Source organism: Streptopelia decaocto (genome assembly GCF_964273445.1).
Source record: "Streptopelia decaocto genome assembly, chromosome: 1".
In the NCBI taxonomy this organism is placed as follows: Eukaryota; Metazoa; Chordata; class Aves; order Columbiformes; family Columbidae; genus Streptopelia; species Streptopelia decaocto.
The window spans coordinates 194,708,550-194,729,432 of record NC_138663.1 but is presented as its reverse complement, the minus strand read 5'-3'; the positions used below and the strand labels follow the sequence as shown (position 1 = coordinate 194,729,432).

Genomic DNA, 20,883 nt, shown 5'->3' with positions numbered 1-20,883 from the left:
CTCATTTAACCAAGGTACTTTGGTGTCTTCCCCTGCAAAATTTTTAAGTTGAATTCAGGTGGTGCTCCTGAAAAAATACCGCTGTATAAAGTTTGCCTGATTCTGAGGCCCAAAGTCTGTTACAGTCCGAGTACTCACAAGAAGACAAAAACCCAAGGGCAAAGATTTCCAGTCCTTCTCTTATTATGATTTTTCAAGTACTTGAGGTAATTTGTAGAGCTATTTAGTCTTCCAAATTCTATTTAAAGATGAGCTTTAGTCTTTCAATTTAAATTTACCAAAGTCTGCCATGCCAAACGTGGCTGGGGTGCCTGACTTTATGGCATTTTTCAAAAGGGTTATGTCTCTGTACCTTACTTGGATTGCTGAATGTTTTGGCTGAGTTGTCTCTGAAATGACTTGTAATTTTTAAGTGTCACTGAAAATTACTGGTGGTGTCATCAGATTGTTGGGAACTTGAGGTACCTGATCCTGCACTAATCACACAGTGGTGTGGGAATGGTGGATTGCCTGAGAGGGTGATTTTAACGTGATGGTGTTTCTTCTCTGATTGTCCTTGCCTTTAAATGTTAATCACTTTTTACATTTTGGCTCCTTTGTTCTTGAAGTGCACCGGCTAATATCAGTGTTGTGTGCTTTCTGGTGCATGCAAAGCTTACAGCTATTTCTGTGGAATAAGTAAATATTTTTGAGTGACCGTTCAGTGTGTATGGCAATTTTCAAACTGGCAGCTCTTGCAGGCAGAACTTTGATAGCAGCCTGTCATTATTGCCATACTTTTTTTCCTGTTAGGGCAAAGTGTAGTCTTTCACAACAATGGTTTTCCAGGTGGAGCTGTTCTCTAGAAATAAACCAGGTACCACAGGAGTTGCTTGGCTGCATCTACTCCTACCAGTATAAATTACAGTTTAGGTAGAATCAGTGACCTAAACATGAAAGGCTCTAAACCTGCTGCTTCTGATAAACTAAGAACTTGGATTGCTTTCTTGCTTTGTGTTGTGTGTAGGCATGGCTCCTGCATCTCATCCTCATTTACTCTGGTGATGGATATTAACTCTGTAACTTCTGTTGGATGTTGTGCTCTGAGTCCTGCAGGTGACCTGAAACACCTGTAAGAGAGAGTGCTTGGGGAACATGTGGGCTGCTGCTCTGACCTGCTGATCCGGAGCACGGGCAAAGCAAGTCTTGCTTCCCAAGCTAAGGAAGAGCAGCACAGTGTGATTATTTTTAATGGTCTGAAAGACTGAAAACTGAAAATTAGTCACTTGGAAGTTAGTACATTATAGCTGTTCTTGGTGAGAAATTATGCTGAAAGAATTAAGGAAATGCACTGTGGATTTCTTTCTGAATGCTTTTCTAAGACCACAGTCTTAATATGTATGTACAAGTCAGGATTTGCCATCTATTGCAGTCAATTATTTCTGCTAGTGAAGGCGCTAGGGAAATTACCACGCCTCCTGCATTTTTTGGAGGAGGCAGTTGGAACTTAGCCCAAGCTGAGATAAATATGGAGGATTTATTACCCCAAACCGGTACTCGAGATGTCAGTGAGCTCTCTGGCCTGGGTGACATTTGGCCATTGCTTCTGGATGAACGGAGTTGTGAAACATCTGCTGGTCCTGCTGTGTCACCCAGTGCTGCAACCAGCCACGGGGCCAGGGAGTGCCAGCAGCTTCTGACCAGGTTCCATACCAAAGGGTATGAAGGAATCCAAATTGCCACGTTGCTGGGGAAGCTACAGCATAAGCTGGGAGAGAAGAATTCAAACGGGGATGTCACTGAGCTTTACAAAAGCAGAAAGGCAGAGAGCAAGGCAGAACTGTTTTCATGGAATCCTGTAACATTAGCAATAGGGCCACTTGATAAAACCAGCAGAAGATTGGTTTAAAATGCGAAAAGAGGACTGTTTTCCAGGGGATGCTGGGGATGCAGATCACAGGTATCAGCAGCTTCAAAGAGGGTTAGACAAATTCAAGGGTGACAGGTAATAAAGGAAAGCACGTCCCCTCCAACATCACTGAGCAGTGAAGGTGGATGCTGGGGAAGTCCGGAGAAAACGCCCTGGCTCTTCTGCTCGGCCTCAAGCAACGAATGCAGGGGGTGCTGCTCTGCCACGGTCCTTATTGAGCTCCTGAATTCTCCCAAACAGGAATTATCCTGGAAAATCCTAAAGCGCTCCTAGAGGAAAAGAGAAAACGAGAGTAAAGGGAGGCAGGGGATGAGCTACTAATTGACTAGAGGCAGCAACAACTGTAGTAGGGGCAGAAGGAAGATGTATGAAGATCACTGGACCAAGATCAAAGATTTAAAACATGTGGAAGCATCCAGCAGAGCCCCCTTGTCAGTGCCCACCATCTCCTGGAGGTGTCTGAGCAGCCCCTGGCCGCTGCCACCCCGAGAAGGACAGGGATCCTCATGCAAAAGGGTCTCATCCCGCCTGCTCCAGTTCCCCCCTGCCAGTGTTGGGAATGGCCACTTGGCCAGGATGGGTAAATACACAGGTATGGGGGAAAGTGCAGCCCAAACTGCTGCAGAGGAACTCGTACACAAGGGAATGCTGGCTGTGAGGGACTTTTGGTTTACCTGCTAAAGGAGGTCATTCTGTATTTTGATCCTGCATTAGAGGTTTGTATCCTGAAATATAATGATTAACTCTTGGGAGGGGATGTTTCTCTTTTCCTCCCTTAGCTTCTCTGTGCACTGGAGTTCTTACGCAGCTCCAGACTAACTTTTAAACTAGTGTCATTTCAAGAATATCTGTCATCTTGTTTCAAAACAAATAATTTTACTACAGTCCTATGTTGTATCTTCCAAATTTGCATACAGTTAATGCTTACGTTGTTGAAAACTGGTAAATTACCCAATATTCTTGCTTACCCTTTAGGCCTGCGATGAGATGCTATGTGTGTTACAATAGTCATAATTCAGCAATGTCCTAGCCAAAAGACCTTCATACATCAAGGAGTTAATGACATACATACAGTTAAGTGGAGAAGATGCAGGTTATGTTGCAGCACAGGCCATGCTGTGCTATGGCCTGGGTGCAGCTTGGCTTTTTGGCCTGTCCTGGGCTGCAGGTACCCCCGAGCACAGAAAATACTTGGCCAGCTAACTGTAACGAAGGAACCTATAGGGGGTCTCTTCTTGCACTGGCAATTATACCCCCTGTATGTTGTCTTTATTTCAAAGTGAAGCAGTATGTTCTCCTGTGAACATCCTTTTGTTTGACAGTAGGAATGATGGCCAGAATCGTTTCCTCAGAAGATCCTACAAGATCTCTAAAGACCAAAATGCTGGGGAACCTCTCCACGGAAGGGATCTGCATCACAGCCATGCCCCAGCTGGAGGTGTGCCTGCTGCTGCACAGCTCGAGGTTCCCAGCGACTGAAGGGAGGTAAGATCTTCTGCACTGTCTTCTTCCTTCTCACCTGAGCTCCAATAAAGGGCCTATTAGTCAGTATGTTTGGGAGTCCAAGTGCCTTTCTGGCTGCGATGATATGAACACTAGTCCTGGTGCATTAGCAGGCAGTATCCCAGTAAAAAAAGGCCTTATACTGCAGGAGTAAAGGCTCCGTTGAGTAAGAGCTTTCCCTTTTTTGTTCTATATGTTTTTGGCATTATGCATTTCTGAAAAATATCCTCATCCAACCAACCTGGATATCTTTCCTATATGGTACATATTTTCAGGGTGAAATTCTTGGTTCTTCCCAAGTCAATATTTGTCAGTTCCTGTGTTATCTCTAGTTTGTACTTGAAAACTTTGGCTCTAAATCAAAGGTCTAGACTAGATTGGTCAAACTCTAAAAACATCAGCTACTGACAGCCAAGCAAGCAAAAGAGTACAAATGCTTCCCACGTCTGTGCCAGTCCCAATCAGCCTCTTGCCACGTGTCTGAAGAATCTTTAGACATATATAGAAAGCAATAAGTATTTTGCTTTTGAGAGCAAAGTGATATCTTCTCTCAAAGGGAAATGAATGTGGTATGGAACAGAAAATGAACTGAAGCAGATTTGATGAACGTTAGTATAACAATGTGAAAATAAAACAATAAAAAAATCAGTCAAGATAGCAAGTGGGTAGTAACAAGTTGCTGAGATACTCTTCCTTTCCAGATGCTATATCCAAAGTTTGCTTCTTGGCATTTGTTCCAGTTTGTGGTATAGGGAATGGAAAGAAAGGTGCAAGTCAGTGGCGCCTTACCTGGCTTGTAGACATCAACTCGAGGGAACACAGTCGTGGGTGACTGTAACAGGAATTAAAAGAGTGGCTGAGGAGTAAGTAGGTAAGCATGGCTGACCAGAAACAGATAACTGCCCGTCCTAGAGAGTGTGCAGCAGCACAACTCACACAGAACATCACCTTGTCTTCGAGCCTGCTCTGTTGCGGTATAAAGCTCCAGGCGTTTTCTGGCCCAGCTGCGAGTGTGTTGGGCAGAGTGGAGAGCGGCGGTGTCAGGCAGCAGCTGTGGAGATTCAGCGACGGCCCCCATCTGCACATCCAGGTCCGGAGCGCACGGAGCGGGAAGCGAGGCGCAGGGCGGGCTGCGGAAACAGCGGCCCCGGGAGGGGCTGGGGGCGGCACCAGCCGTCCTGTGGAGGGGCGGCCGAGCCGGCTCTCAGACAGGTTTGAAGTCTGAGGTAACACTTTTAGATACTCATGCCCAAGGCTGGACAAGAGGGAGTTCAAGGGGAACGCAGCTGCCGGCCGCTGTGAGAACAGGACGGAGCGGCAGCACAAGGGCTCGCCAGCCGCCAAGAGCCCCAGCTCAGAAACATTCCAGCACCTGCCTCCCCGCAGCGCTGGCAACCGCGCAGGGAGCTTTTTTGACACGGGTTCCACACGCGGATAAACTTTTGTGTAGTTTTAGTGGGTTTATTTCAGCACCACACGGTGAGACGCTGAGCGTCCACGCCCGCGGACCAGCGGCCTCACCGCCGCAGTGCGGGCACCGCCCGCTGACGCTACGGCCCGCCTTCCAGCCCAGCCAATGGCAGGATCGCAGTTGGCACCGCCCTCGTCCTCAGGACCAATGGGAGATGGGAGAGGTCGGGGTGTCGCCGTCTATAGGCCGAGGTGGGGGCGGCGGTGAAGGTGACGGGGTCGGCCGGCGGGAGCATGGCGGCGGCGGCGACGAGGCTGGGCTGGCGGCGCCCGGAGCTGCTGCGGGTGAGGCGGGCGGCGCGGGGCGGCCCCAGCCCTTCCCCTCTCCCTCTCGGGGCAGCTCCCGCCCCGCCGCGGGGCCCGGAAAGACTTCGCCAAGGTCACACTCGCGTCTGCGCCGGGGAAGGCGGCGTCTCCCTCACCCACCTCACCCCTGCGGCGCGACGGGAGTGACCCCGGGATGGAGCTGAGGGAAGGGAGCGGGTCCCGGGATGGAACTGAGGGGAGGGAGCGGGTCCCGGGATGGAACTGAGGGGAGGGAGCGGGTCCCGGGATGGAACTGAGGGGAGGGAGCGGGTCCCGGGATGGAACTGAGGGGAGGGAGCGCGTCCCGGGCCGGCTTCTGCGGCGGGGGCAGCGGGGGTCGGTGTCCGCCGCGGCCTGCAGGCCCGGGCAGGCCGCGCCGCTCCGGAGCCGCCCAGTGGGTGAAGCGGCCGCCCCGCGCAGGGCCCGGCGGGACTTTTAGCCCTTTAGCCGCGATCTTGAGAGCGGCCTTTTCCAGAGCTGCACAGCGGGCTGGCCAGGGCCCTCGCCCGGCTTCTCCGCTCCTTCCTTCGCAGTTCGCTGCCCTGCAGAGCCCCCGTGTCTGGCCGGTACCCGCCTCGGCTGTCAGGGCGAGCAGCAGCTGCCGAAGGCTCCGCTGGCGGGGCCGGGGGAGCGGGTAGTGGATGTGCAGCCCGGGCGCGCTCGGCGCGCTGGTCGGGAGGGCGGCTGGGAGGTGAGGGACTCAGTGAGGGCTTCTGCCAAAGCGCCGCTGTGCAGGGCGGCACCGCTGGCTCTACTGGGGAGCCCGGAGCGCTGGGGATCCCGTCACTGTATAGAGAGCTGTCCCGGGAAGAGAAGGGCAGGTAAAGCATCTGCACTGCACTGGATTGTGTCTGTATTGCCATAGCAAAGCTGCAGGTTGTTTTTCACCAGCTACAGAAGTGTGGATTTATTTATTAATTTATTTATTTAGTCTGTAATTGACATAGAGCAAGAACACTACTAGCAGATGCCTGTTACACTTAGAAAGTTGTTGTCTGGTTTGTCCAATTTACTGCAAAATTGAACTTCAGGTGTTGTCCAGTAAGGACATGTTACTTTGCTAGGGGTTTGGTTGATTTTGACACTAACCCTTGAAAACCCTGCTACTAGACCCCTGCAGGGAGAAGTTTAATTTAGAACTCTCTGCTGACTATTACAAATCAGGCTGGGGGAAAAAAAAAAAAAAAAAAAAAAAAAAAAAAAAAAAAAAAAAAAAGGCAAATTAAAAAAAAACAACCCATGCATTTTGTTAGTTGAAGGTTGTAAAATAAAGAAAGAAACAGACTAAATTTTCATATTGTAGACATAATACCAGAAGGCATTATTTGATTTATAAAACTGATGGTGGTTTCGTGGCATCCTTAAGTAGTTATTTGTAATTAGTATTTATTTAGCTGTCATTCAGTAGCAACCAGAAGTCTCCAGTGTGCTGAAATGTTGTTTAAGGAAGTGGCTTAAACCGCTAATTGAAAAATCATTCTGTTAGCGTATGAAACAATCCCTACAGATATATTTTTGTTTCTTTACACTGCTTAATTAGATGAAGCTAGTAGCTGGTGAATTAGCCTCCTCAGGTGCTACCTTTTACTTTTCTTGGTTTTGTTTTATTATAATCTTTTGTTGTAGCATTCTGAATTCATTATTCTCATTTTTCTTCATTAAATGCCAGTGAAATGAAGCTGTAGAGGCAAATTGCCACAGTTTAAAAAGCAGTGAAGTTAATGGTAGGAATGAATGAACCAAAGTCCAGAGAAGCAGACAGAGGGACTGGTAAACTTTTTCAAGATGGCACAACTCACTGCCTGGTTTAGACACAGCTTATGTGTGTATGTAACAGACCTGGCCAAAAGGAACTGGTTTTTGTTTTTAAAGGAGCATCTGTTTATTTTTCAGAAAATACTTTGTCACAAATATTATGGTGAGGCTGTGTACTAGACTACACTTTTTTAAAAGGCATTTTATGATTTTTAATTTAATATTTTTCCAGTGTTTCTTAGATTTTTTTTTTTTTTTTAAGTACTGGCTAATATTAAAATGATGCATTACTGAAGTGTTGTGTCATTGGCTTTCTTGATATGGAATTTTGAGGACTTTCTTATTTTCAGGCTTTGAAGTATACAAGCCGTGGCTATGCCTCACAACGTACTCTAAATGTAAGTATAAAGCACCGTCTGACTGCAGTAAATCACCATTTAAAATTTGTTTCCTTAATCACTGGAGCTTTTTAAAAAGTTATCACAAAAAATCTACATTGAAGACAGGTGTTACTTGTGCTCAAATCACACCTTACTGCAAAATCTGGAATAAAAGTCAAATTTCCTTTTTTACGTTGCTTTGCTAATTGTTTCAGTAGTGTGGGACAAAATCAGTTAGAATTGTGTCAGCTAACTTAAGCTCAATGCAACTATCTACCCATTTTTGTAAAAATACAGCTGATGCCAACTAATCTCTTTGAGGTTATTTGTATGTTATGCTGCAACTTGTTACAACATAAGAGATAAGGACAAGTATGTTATTGTTACTGAAGTCAATCACGATGAAGAAAGAGTTACAGAAACACACACACACCTTCTTACTGTTAAACAAGTATAATTTGTCTTTATTTTTTCCTAGTGTTTTCTTTCTTTGCTTGTCTCTCTAAATAAAGAACTCATGGTGAGACCCCGTAAGCTTTTGCATGTGACTTCCACTGAAACAGCACAGTTGGAGGTATTCCTTGCTGCTTTTCAGTAGCTGGCAGGGGCAGCCAAAGGTCTGAAATGTGCATCTTTTTGGTGCCAAGTCCTCATGCTACTCTCGCAGGGTTAGCAGGTAGATATGTTGAAGTCACACTAAAGTTGAAGCAAAATAAGGGTAAATCTGGTTGGAGGGGCTACTAGGTATATTGCTGAATGTCACACCGTGGCTTAAAGCTACTGCTTACGTGTTACACTGGGACCCAGGCTTCAAACTATCTCCAGGGATGGAGACTCCACAGCCTCTCCAATGCTCTGTCACACTCACAGTGAAGAGTGTTTCCTCATGTTCAGAGGGAACCTCCTGTGTGTCAGTTTGTGCCCGTACGCAACTCTGCTCCTGTCACTGTCACCCCCACAGAAAAGGATCTGGCTTTGTCCTCTTTGCACCCTCCCTTCAGGTATTAATATACATTGATGAGATCCCTGTGAGCCTTGTCTTCTCCAGGTTGAACAGTCCCAGCTCTCTCAGCCTTCTCTCATATGTCAGATGTTCCAGTCCCTTCACCATCTTCATGACTCTTTGCTGGACTGTCTCCAGTAACCCCGTGTCTCTCTTGTACTGGGAACCCCTGCACTGGACACACCATACTGGTGCTGAGCAGAAGGGAAGGATCCCCTCCCTCGACCTGCTGGCAGTGCTCTGCTTAATGCAGCCCAGGGCACCATCAGCCACCTTTGCTGCAGGAGCCCATTGCTGGCTCATGGTCAACCTGTTGTCTGCCAGGATCCCCAGGTCCTTTTCTGCCAAGTGGATTTCCAGCTGGCTTTTCCCCAGCATGTCCTGGGCTTATTCTTCCCCAGGTGTGGGACTTTGTACTTTTCCTTGTTGAACTTCATGAGGTTCCTGTCAGCCCATTTCTCCAGCCTGTTGAGGTCCCTCTGATTGGCAGCACAACCCCCTGGTGTATCAGCCACTCCTCCCAGTTTGGTGTCACCAGCAAACCTTCTGAGGGTATGCTGCACCATCATCCAGATCATTAATGAAGATGTTGAACAGGAGTGGACCCAGTCTTGACCCCTGGCTAGTTACTGGCCTCCAACCAGACATTGTGTCACTGATCACCTCCTTCTGTGCCTGGCCATTCAGCCAGTTTTCAGTGCACCTCACTGCTTGCTTCTCCAGCCTGTAGTTCATCAGCTTCTGGATGAGGATCTTACAGGAGACAATGTCCACTGCTGTCCCCTCACCTATCAAACCAGTCATTTCACAGTAGAAGGTTATTTGAGCATAACTTCCCATTAACGAGTCTATGCTGATGACTTCTGATCATTTTCTTGTTCATGTTCCTAGAAATGATTTTCAGGATTAGTTGTTTCATCACTTTGGATCAAGGTGAGGCTTACTGGCCTGCGGTTCCCTGGATCCTCCTTCTTGCCCTTCTTGAAGACAGGAATGACACTTGCTTTCCTACAGTCTTCAGGCACCTCTCATAGTTACCATGACCATTCCAAGATTACTGAGAGTGACCTTAAAAGACATCAGCCTGCTCCCTTAGCACTTGTGGGTGCATCCAAGCAGGGCCCATGGATTTATGGATGTCCAGTTTGCTGAAGTATTCCCTGAGCTCATCTTCTTTCCCTAGGGTACATCTTCCTTGCTTCAGCATTCCCCCTGCTCTTTGGGGCCTAGGATTCCGGAAGGCCAGTTGTCTTAGTGAAGACTGAGGCTGAGAAGGCATTCAGTACCTCAGCCTTTTCCATGTCCTGTGTCACCAGGTCCTCTGCCCCATTCAGCATCAGGCCCACATTTTTTCTAGACTTCCCTTTGCCTTCTAGGTGCTTATGGAAACCCTTCTTGTTGCCTTTGACATCCCTCGCTAGATTCCATTCCAACTGGATTTGGGCTTTCAAAACCTTGTCCCTGCATGCTTGAGCAGTGTCTCACAGGTTCCCTGCCATAAGCTTCTGGATGCTTCCTTTTAGTGTATGAGTTTGTGTCATCCGTGCAGACCTCCTGGCATTTTTGCTTGACTTATTGCTTGTAGGAATGGGTTGCTCTTGAGCTTAGAAGGGGTAATCCTTGAACATTAACCAGCTTTCTTTGACTTGCCCTTTACTCACGGACCTTCAAGACTCTTGCAAGCATCATCCATGCCAAGGCTGAGCTCAGTGCACTCCAGCTGTTCCGCCACACAAAGGGCAACCCCCCTGCTCCTTGTCTTCTTGGCCTGTCTTCCCCAAAGAGCCTGTATCCCTCCATGGCAGCACTCCAGCCACAGGAGCCATCCCACTACAGCTCTGTGATCCCAAGACTGTAGTCCTGCAACCACACACCAATCTCTAATTATCTATGTTTGTTCCCCATGCTGTATACATTAATAAAGATTATTTTAGTGCTCTGAAACACTTGCAGGATAAAAGGGAAGCTGGGACATGAATGAAAGAGTGAAAGTAGATTTTTAAAATACTGGTATATCTGCGCATATGTGAGAGAGACTGTGACTTTTACTCCATGCTTCTCATCTTAGGAGGTGGTGATAGCAAGTGCTGTGAGGACACCGATTGGATCTTTCCAAGGATCTCTTTCGTCATTGCCAGCCACTAAACTTGGTTCCATTGCAATTAAGGGAGCAATTGACAGAGCAGGTATATGAAAATGCTTTTTCTGTGACAAAGCCTCAAGTGGCTCAGAACAGTATCAATCTGTGCATTCTCTTTTTAAGTTGTTTGGTAAACAAAAGGTTCTGGATTTTTTTTCCTTCTGTGGCACTCTGAAGTCTTTATCCACAAATGATATTTATTTAAAGTCGACTGCTGGGCTTTGTTTCAATCTGAATTAAGTGGTGCTTCTAGAAGCAGATAATTACTTAAGGATATCTGTGCTAATCCAAATCCAACTGAGCGTGCTAATTATTTGTCTGAGGTGGAGTTTTACAACACACCTAAGCTGATGCAAAGGCTACTTGCTGCTGATACCAGTGGCCCATCCTTTCCCTGCCCATGTTTCACATGGGTGCTTAAGCTTGTAGGGCAACCTTGTGAGTTTATTCGTGGATTCAGATCAGCAAAAAAGACCTTTTGGAGGGAGAGAAGGGTTAGTTTTCTCCAAATTTGGCTTCTTGAAACAATGTATTACAAGAACTTGAACACCATATTTGTTGCAGGAGATACAGTGGGAGAGCAGGCCTGTTCTGTTTGGTGGTCGCTGGCTGTGGCCTTGGCTCAGCCCTGTTCAACAAACAAACAAAACACTTTCTTTGGACATACTTGTGGCAGGTAGAAAATTTAGAGCATTTAAGCATCCATATAAATTAAGCTGCTCAGGTGACTAGTGAGGCTTAGAAATGTTTGCTTTAGTTAGTTAACTGTAGCTTGTTCTGCAGAGTGACGGGGGGGTTACCAGCTCACCATGTTCCATGAATATGAGGATAGAGATCTGGGATGCACCCAGCAGCAACCTGTGTGCTGCTTTTAGCACACAGGTTGGACATGATGTCTTGGAGCAGCCTTTGATAGAAAACTTCAATGGGAAGGTTTGTACAGGGGAGTTACATCTTCTGTGTAAAGAATCCTGAATCAAAACAAGTTTGTTTTATAGGTATCCCTGCAGAAGAAGTGAAAGAAGCGTATATGGGTAATGTCTTGCAGGCTGGACAAGGACAAGCTCCAGCAAGACAAGCAGTCCTGGGTGCAGGTATTCATTCTCTTGATACTGGGGTTAAAGGTTTTCTGTCTTCATGTAGACAGTGTAGATTGTGCTATGAGTTAAAGCAGAGTGATACCTGGCCTTTTGTCAAGATATTCTGTGTATGCTTCTTCTTTGTGGTGGGTGAAGTTGTGTGTTGTACTCACCTAAGTGGGTCTAACTGTGTGTCTTCAGGAATCAATTATCGTATGCACAATGAATGTTACTGCCTACGGTGTTTGCAGAGCCTGGAGAAGACAATATTGGGAGACCAGGCTGCTACTTCCAGAGTACTTAGTGCTAATGATGGATGCTGCTCTTTGAATCTTTCTGGAAACAGATGTTTTTCTTCAGTGTATCGTTACTCTTAAACCTAATGGGATAAGGGGTCAGTGGGTCTCCTTGAACTGCAGATAAGAGTGTGTCAGTGCACTCATCTTCTCGCGGAGTCTGGAGCTGTCACTGGAAGGATTCACTCTATCACGTCAACTGCAGCACAAATGTGCAGGAATTAGTTTCCTCTCTCTTTTGCTGTGGGGATGGGATTCCATACCTTAGCATGACTCTAGGAAAATCTATGGGTCAGGGAAGAACTGATACTTTCTTGGCTCTATCCCAGTACTTATCTGAAAGAGAAGGACCTGCTTCCAAGTGAGGCAAAGGGATGAATATGGCTCTTTTCTTTCTTCTGGCTGGTTTCCCCATCTCACTGCTGGTGTGGAGGTGATGTGCTGGCAGCAGAGCCCTAACACAGAAGCCTGTGGCAGAGGCAGTGCTGCAGCGGGCTTCAGCCAGCCTGCACACAGCAGAGCCCAAAGCTGTTCCCGTGAACACTCAATAACAGCAGTAACTCAATAATAACCCTGTGAACGGCACTGACAGTCAGCACTTTTGTTCTTGTACAGTATTGTGTGTGTTTGGAGTCCCTGTACTTCTTGGGTCTGTCTTGCTGCCAGTCGCTAAGTTCTACAGCTCATTTATGCCTTTGCAGTCTCGAGTGCTTAGAGGCAGGGACTGGGGTGTCAGGGGCTGGAATAGTTCTGGAGTTGCTTCCCTGATCTGCTCTCTCTGATTTTCACTTGCTTGTTCCCTTATCATGAGTCTGTTGTTGGAAGGGGAGAAAACAACAAGGACAGTAAATGGGGATGAGGGCAGATAAATTATCCTGGCAGGCTAACTAGTGCAAAGTGGGCACCCTGGCTTAGGTAGAAATTGGTCCTATGCTAAATATTGCTGAGACACCTAAAGTTTGAGTCTGCCCTTTAAATAATACAATTTTGTACAACTTATTTGACTCAGGTCTGCCGATCCGCACTCCTTGTACAACTGTCAATAAGGTCTGTGCTTCAGGAATGAAATCGATCTTGATGGCAGCACAAAGCCTGATGTGTGGGAGTCAGGTATGTGAATTTTATTGCTGTTTTATGCAAAAAAACCCCCCCCACACAACTAATGTTGTAGATCTTGTCCTACTAATGGCTTGCTCTCTGATTTGGGACTGTGTTATGACTTGGGATAATAAAGCTAATTAGGGAAGTTTACTTTTGCTTATGCAGCCTTAATTTTATAGTCACTTAAGTCTGTTTTGATTTAAAACAGAAAAAAAAAAAAAGTAAGTATTGTAGTTAAGAAATTGTCAGATGTATTTTTAAAGGTGGATTTTTTTCTTCTGTATTTACACCCTCTCCCTACTGCTCTTCTCTCAACCCCCAAAAATAATTAAGGGGATTTTCAGGCTTTCTGGTTTGAAAAAATTGAAGAAATGTTTATAGACTCAGTTTTTGATGAAACAAATTTAATTTTGACCTTCAGACACTTGAATGGATTAAAGCAATATTGTTTCCAAGTACACTAATGTTGTTTCAGGCTTTTTTTTTTTGTTTTAGAAGTAGAATATATACTGCTGAATAAGCATTTTCATTTAAGAACTTGATGGACGGGAATTGCTAGTCTCTGTCAGCTGTGTTCTGAGATTATGCGATAAGGAAAAATAGTATCACTTGATGGGAAGATGGGAGAATACACTATGTTCAGCAAGGTGTTAAATGCTGTGCAGCTGGGCGAAGTGTGAATGTGAAGAAAGGCATTTCAATTTTGTTTTTAATTCCATACTCTGAGTATTTTGGCAACATCTCCCCTTCTCTGAAGTGAAAATATCGTCGGTTCAATATGTAAGTGGTTCATTAGTGAGAAAAGTACTTACTATCTTGTTTTTTATTTGAACAAAGGTAAAATATTTAAGTTTTTTCTGTCCCTTCTCTGAAAATAGCAGTGTAGTTGAGTTAAGCAACCACTTACTACTTTGGCCTTGCTGTGCAGAGAGCAGTACTTTGTCCAGCACCTACTGAAGTCGGTGGAAGTTTTGTTGCTGGACTTTCAACCAGGCCCAGCGTGTCTGTGTAAACAGCTACATTTGGATTTAGTAATACACATCCAGTGCCTTTGTGAGGGTGGTTGTGTGTGTGGTTGGTTTGACAGGTGCAGGCCACGAGCTCTGAAGAGAGCGGGAGGTTTCAGCTGAGCTATCATACGTGCTGTGCTGCTGGTCTCAGCAAAAGCAGTGACTCAGCCAGTTACTGGTCCTTTAGAGCTATAAATGATGGGGATTTTTGGTATTTGTTTTTCCTGGCTGCAGGCTGTGAGGTATCTGTGATATGAAAGTCAGTGATGGTTCCCAGTGGCTTGAGTCAGTGTACATCATCATATAAACAATTGTATTAACTCTGTCTCCAAGTCTTTCACTTTATGGAATTGAAATGCCAGGGACTCTTGTTCCTCTGATCTATTGCTGCTTCCATGTGTCAGCTGCCTTTCTGATTTATCTGCCTTTCCCATTTGCCTCCAGCCTTCTTTCTTTGTTATTTCATTTCACTGTTCCTAGATCTAGCTCATAATCTATTCTGAACCAAACCATTATTTCTCTGCATCTTAATTTAAAGAAACCAAAAGAAGTTTTCATTTTTGTCTTATTGCTGTTTTGATGCAAAATCTTTTTGTGTTTATATTAACAGCACTGTTGAACTCTTAAGACTCACACTGCTGTGTTTGTATTTTTCTTACATTTATCCATATTTCAAATATGCCATTAAACACAGCTGTGGCCGTTTTTCACATCCTGAGATCTTAGGGACTTTGGGGGTATAGTCTGATGAACAGCAGATATACATATGGTCCTTATAGCTTTGCTGTTTGTAGGTTTTCTGTTTGTTTGTCTCAGTTTACAAAGTACCTATAATGATTCAGCTTAGTTCAGGTTCACTAATCATTAACACCTCCGTTTTTTTAGCTGGCCTTTTCAGATGATAAAACCATACTATAAGTCATCTCTCTTTGCATAGTGAGATGAAACAATAATATGTAAAACTGCAGGTACTTGTAAATCTGTGTCTCGTATTGGTCTCTTACATTCTGACTGTTGCTTGTTCCATAGGGATATGGAGCTGCTAATGAAGAACAAAAATGAAAAATTTACAGAAAAAGACTATTTGAAGTAAAATTTATGATTTGATCTAGGAAGTTTTTGAAGTAGAAGTGCAAGAGACTGACATAGCTCTTGCAGCTTTCTAAAATTACATGTGAGAGAAAAGTCCAGTTGTTCTGTTGGGGTGGATTAACTATCTTCAGCTGTTGTTCCTGCTGCTTGCTTTTTAAATTCATTAAGTTGTTTGGGTTTTTTTTTTTTTTTTTCCTCTAAGACTCCTCAGAAATAGAAGGCGTCCACACTTAAGCTTTTGCTAATATTTGTTCCTACAAGAAGTCTTAGAGAGCACACTGCATTATTTATAATTTTAACTTGTTCCCTTTGAGCAGGATGTAATGGTTGCAGGAGGAATGGAGAGCATGTCTAATGTACCCTACACAATGAGCAGAGGATCAACACCTTATGGAGGAGTAAAGCTGGAAGACCTGATAGTAAAAGATGGGCTCACGGATGCTTATAACCACATCCATATGGTAAATATTCCTGCACAGTTCTAAAATATCAACCATAGATCTGGTGCAGCTTTGAGGAGCTTGCTTACAATTATTATGAAACTGCTTCATCAAGAAAACCTAGAAATGAAGAATAACATTAATGGAGGAGGAAAAAGTCTTCCATTTCCAGGCTTCCTGTAGTAACTGTAATGGAGGAGCTAGACGGAAAACAAAACAGAGTAGCAAATAATGCGGTAATATTTATCTGTCTCTGATAGATAAAGTCTGACTAACCTAGAACAGGCATTTTTTAAAAAATCAAAATCTACCATTGATAGATGACTGTTGCTGTCTCTGTGGGACAGAGCAATCAAGTCACTTGGCGTGTCTGAGGGTACTTGCTCTGTACGGTTCAGCAGGCTCTCGTGTTTATTCTCCCTCCCCCAATGTACATACCTCATATCATTTTGGAAGGATTGTGTCAGCTGATACGCTTTTTCATCAGCATGGTAACTTAATTGGGACAAACTACTGCAAACTTATTGAACTAAAAATTGCAAACTTAGGATGGGTTTGGAAAACAACTGGTATGAAGATAATGGAGAACAAGCCTCAGGGAAGAACAGTTTGAAAAGAAAATTGCTACTTTCAGTTTACCAATGTTTCTGACCTTCACCTGTGGTAATTCACAACTGTAGGGTATGATCAATTGGTCAGTGTTCTTGCTGCTGTGCAGGAAAACAGGTCATGAAGAGTATTCTTCTGCGATCTGTGTATTGGTACAGACCTCACTGCTTCTGTGTGTGATTTATTACTTCTGCTTAGGCTGGTGGTTGAAATCCACTTCCACATTTCAGCTAAAATAGATTTTGATTGTGAGGATTTTTATTAAAATGAATAGTGGCTTTTCTAGTTCCTGTATGTGGGGGAAAATTCCAGGAGCTGGTTATCATACCCACAGTTTTAATATTCTGGGGCAATATTTCAGAGCCTTTTGTCTTCACTATAGCAGCTGTAGGTTGTTGCTTGGAAAACCTTAATGGTCTGTATGGGAATATACAGGCAGGTCCATCCGGTTAAATTCTTGAACTGCATAGAAGAAAACTTTCTGTTTAAAGAGCTGGAAGAACACAGTACTGAGGGGTTTTGTGTTGATTCATTGAGTTTTCTGAAGAAATGAGAGGTGTAACAAAAGCTGTTCTCAAACATCTTTCAGGTTGACTAAAAGAGTATCTTCTTTTTTTTTTTTTTTTTTGCTACTAGATATTTAGACAGTGTTGGTAATGAACTATGATTGTATAATTATGATTGACCTATATATAAAATGATTTGTTTTATTCTACTTATTTAATTCCAGAAAAAAGGTAGACATACTTGTACAGTTTTTAGAGTATCAGATCCCGAAGGCTAAGCAAACCCTGTGTGTTGACCTGTTCTTGTAACCTTTGGAACAGACAAGCTAGTAGTGGAAGGAAAACACTAGTAAGATGATGTGAACAGGCTGTTCTGGGGCTGAACAATAATCTCCAGTCTCTGGAGACTTTAGCCCTAAGCACTTTAAAACTGACTTTTGTGTGCAGTTTTTAATTTAAAAGAAAAGCCTTGTAAGGAGAAGCTCCTTCTTGGCTTTAATAATCTGGATCCAGAAAACATTTGCTAAATCTGAAGTTCATATTCCAAAACCGTAAGTTACTGTTTGATCATCGCTGTGTAAGTTAGAAATGGACACCAAATATTATTCACATGCAATTCTGGAAATCTGCTGGATGAGTTTTTTCAGTTACATTTCTAGTTCACATTTCCAGAGATACCAAACCTAACGTGCCTGGTTTTCTCCAAGGGCAACTGTGCTGAGAATACTGCGAAGAAGTTCACTATTTCACGAGAGGAACAAGACACTTACGCCATAGGCTCTTACACGAAGAGCAAAACAGCCTGGGAGGCAGGAATATTGACAAATGAAATAGTTCCTGTCACTATTTCAAAAAAAGGTATTACGGCAAGGTGGGATAAAATGAGTTGTGCTTCTCATTGACAGCTGTAATGTTGTCTGTGGTTAGTGCAATTTTGTTGAAACATGCAAATCTCAGGGACACTCATTTTAGATTAGCTAAGAATTTTCTGCTATGGGCACTGACCTGTGATCTGTGTGGGTGTTTATTTTTTTATTAATTTTTATTTTTATTTAATGATACACACCATCTCTTCTTTTTATGTAAGTGAAAGACTGTTGAATTCAGCTAGTGTCTCTCAAAGATGTACTTTTTGTATTAATTACCTTACAGATATGTTCTTTGTCCCTTCAGCCATCATGAAGTATAAGTGGATTTGCTGTGAATAAATTGGATGAAGAACTAATTTTTTTACGTTTTCATAAGCACGTTTCTTGACATGCATTTTTCAATGTTTACATTTTTTACTGAATTAAGTTGTTTAAATAAGACAGCATTTAGTCTAAGGACTGTGTTAGAATGTCTTAAGGATGTACTGTTCTATAAAATACTAAACGAAATCTGAATTTCAGGAAAGCCAGATGTAGAAGTGAAAGAAGATGAAGAATACAAACGTGTTGATTTTAGTAAAGTTCCAAAGCTGAAAACTGTTTTCCAGAAAGAAAATGGTAAGTACTGTTAAATGATCTGCTTAATTTCCTACCAAGTGCAGGGTTCCTTTGTTACACTGTTCACAAGAGCCTGAATGCCCAACAGCGCCCATTAAGGTTTAGGTGTCTGCCAAGATAAAGAAACATGCTTCAGCACAGTGTGAACAGGCTGGCATTAAAAGGTGGGCCAAGAACTTCAACCAGTGGAAACCTCTGGTGTGGATCTTTACTTTAAAAAGACTGAAATGGGTTGGTTTCAGTTTAGCTATTGCCTTGGTCTCCAGTAAGTATACACTCTTGTTTTAGTGGGAGCCGGAGTGACTTTGAGTCTGTAATCAATGAATCTTTCTGGCTAAATGGAAGTTGCTGCTCATTCGCAGCATTTGAGTGGGAATTCTGTGTTGATGCCAACAACGCGGCTGGTGTGGAAAGTGTGATCTAAACCGCCACTTAGATAAAGTTACGAGTTCATGTGATTGCACTTGTTTGATCAAGCAGATTAAAAAAAAAGAGAAGCAAAAGACTGATTTGTAGTTAAGTCAGTGCAACAGGTATCACCGTGTTGTTGAGACATGGGCCTAAGGTAAAAAAAAATGAATTATAACTGGCCTATACTGGTGCTGTATCGCACTTTCCCCTCTGTTTACACAAGGCTTTGCTTTTTCTAGGAACAGTGACAGCTGCTAATGCCAGTACTCTGAACGATGGAGCAGCTGCTTTGGTGCTGATGACGACAGAGGCTGCCAAGAGGCTGAAAGTCAAACCATTGGCACGGATAGTAGGTAAGAGTTTTATTTTCTTATCTTTGAGCGTGGTCCTGGCACATACTCCTGCTGGATGCTCTCAGACTGGGATCCTGTTGGGCTGGTTACCTGACATTTGTGGGACAGAAACGGTGGCTGCATCTTCTCAACACAGTCCTTGAAAGTTCAAGTGTTGTTCCAGCTGGCTTTTCATCATAAACGGTTTTCTATATGGAATAACATTAAAAATCAAAAAATGTTATTATGTGCCTCACTTAAGGCACTAAACTTTAGATATATGTATCTCATGGACCATTATATTCAGAGTTTTTCTATCTTGGCTGGGATTGCTGCTTGCACAAAAAAAAAATCATGTAAAAACAAAAGGTCTTTAAAGAGCTTTTGTGATTCTTGCAGCTTTTGCAGATGCTGCTGTTGATCCCATTGACTTCCCAATTGCACCTGCACATGCTGTTCCCAAGGTAGGAATTAAACTTTTTTGAAAAACAACAAACTTCCCTAGGACTGGATTCTTGGTTCATCCCTCAGCTGATCTTCCTGTAATTAGGATGAAAATTGCAATGACATCATAAATACAAAGAAATGTTTTTCAGATGATCAAGGCTAGAATGCAGATTTTTCGGAGTAGCAAATTTTTCTCACCTATTTTGAAGGAGAATATTGTTTTATCCTGCTTCTGCCAAATTTAGGCTTGTTTACATTTTTGAAACTTTGCAGCTAGTATGGCTAAAAGGCAAGATAAATACGGTTATACACGTATAGACTAGTTCAGGAAGGAATGGCAAGTGCATGGCGTGAGGCAGTACTGTATCAATTCAAATGTACTGACTGTAGCAGCGACCTTAGTATAAGTAAGTGTGATGGAAATGTGTTCCTGGCATAGGATTCTCTCCATTTCTTCATTTGTGAAAATTCAAGTTTGTGCTTCAGTCCCTCAGTTTGGCTTTTTTCCATCTGACAAAAAGGTTCCGAAATGTGAACTTGAGTCAGACTACAGGCAGCCTGAGTCACCGACTTCAAAGTAGACCTGATTTTACATAGTAGTATTTTTACTATTGTTTCTAGATTCTAAGTGAGGCAGGCATTAAAAAAGAAGATATTGCAATGTGGGAAATCAATGAAGCGTTCAGCGTTGTGGTGCTGGCCAATATTAAAATGCTGGGTATCGACCCACAAAAGGTGAACATTCATGGAGGCGCCGTCTCTCTTGGACATCCCATAGGGTGAGTAAAATCAGCCCTAGTTTTCGTTCTACACAGAGGTGTTGCTTTCCAGACATACTGCTGACACATTTACCTGTATTCTCAAATTAACTGGAAGTAGGAAGGGTAATAGAAACTTGCTATCAAGTACATAGCAACTTAATTCAGGTGTTAAATTTTGGGTACCTTGAAAAGAGCATGATCCCATTTTTTTTTTCACAGTTACCACCTACTTTTATAAAGAGCTTGCTTGCTACCATAGTATGGATTTATGAAATATTAAAACCAAATCACAGAATAAACACTAAAAATTAAATGTAGATTAAAGGATGGGTTTGGTCTTTTTGGTTATTTTGTTGGTGTTTTTTCCCCCTCCAGTGAATCAGTACAATATTCTGCCAACTATCCTGTGTGGGTCAAATTAAGAATTTCCTTAAACTTAACTATATACATTTTTTTTTCTTTTATTTAGAATGTCTGGAGCAAGAATTGTTACCCACATGGCTCATGCATTGAAACAAGGACAATATGGTCTTGCAGGAATTTGCAATGGAGGAGGAGGTGCTTCTGCAATATTGATAGAGAAGTTGTAGGTCCAAATGGTGCTGGAAACAGCCTTAAACACCCTCTGATCCAAAGGGAGTGGTACCTGTTACATCTTATTTATCAATAAGTGGATGAATTCCTTACCTGTATTCTAAAATTTCTCAACACGTCATTGATTATTACTACAGACAACTGGGCTTTTATTAGGTTGACTTGGTGCAAATTTTTGTACAGTACAAATAAAAAATGTCAAATTATGGTAAGGTCTTGATACCTGACAATAAAGAATGTTTGTCAACTGTG

The 20,883-nt window shown here is 43.3% G+C and overlaps 1 protein-coding gene across 1 annotated transcript; it reads left to right on the top strand.

Moving 5' to 3' along the window:
- Positions 1-5,056: 5,056 nt before the first annotated feature.
- Positions 5,057-20,883, top strand: ACAT1 (acetyl-CoA acetyltransferase 1). Its single transcript, XM_082068179.1, has 12 exons — positions 5,057-5,167; positions 7,294-7,341; positions 10,395-10,512; positions 11,465-11,560; positions 12,851-12,951; positions 15,362-15,505; positions 17,307-17,457; positions 17,991-18,086; positions 18,737-18,850; positions 19,229-19,293; positions 19,898-20,055; positions 20,507-20,883. The coding sequence occupies exons 1-12, from the start codon at positions 5,117-5,119 to the stop codon at positions 20,625-20,627; spliced, it is 1,263 nt and encodes a 420-aa protein (XP_081924305.1). The 5' UTR covers positions 5,057-5,116; the 3' UTR covers positions 20,628-20,883.

What these genes read in the sequence shown, in the direction of transcription:
- ACAT1 (XM_082068179.1), top strand. Translation starts at nt 5,117, where the DNA reads ATGGCGGCGGCGGCGACGAGGCTGGGCTGGCGGCGCCCGGAGCTGCTG. An exon ending in GCCTGATGTGTGGGAGTCAG is followed by an intron (nt 12,952 to 15,361) that starts GTATGTGAATTT and finishes CCCTTTGAGCAG; the next exon opens with GATGTAATGGTTGCAGGAGG. An exon ending in CTTATAACCACATCCATATG is followed by an intron (nt 15,506 to 17,306) that starts GTAAATATTCCT and finishes GTTTTCTCCAAG; the next exon opens with GGCAACTGTGCTGAGAATAC.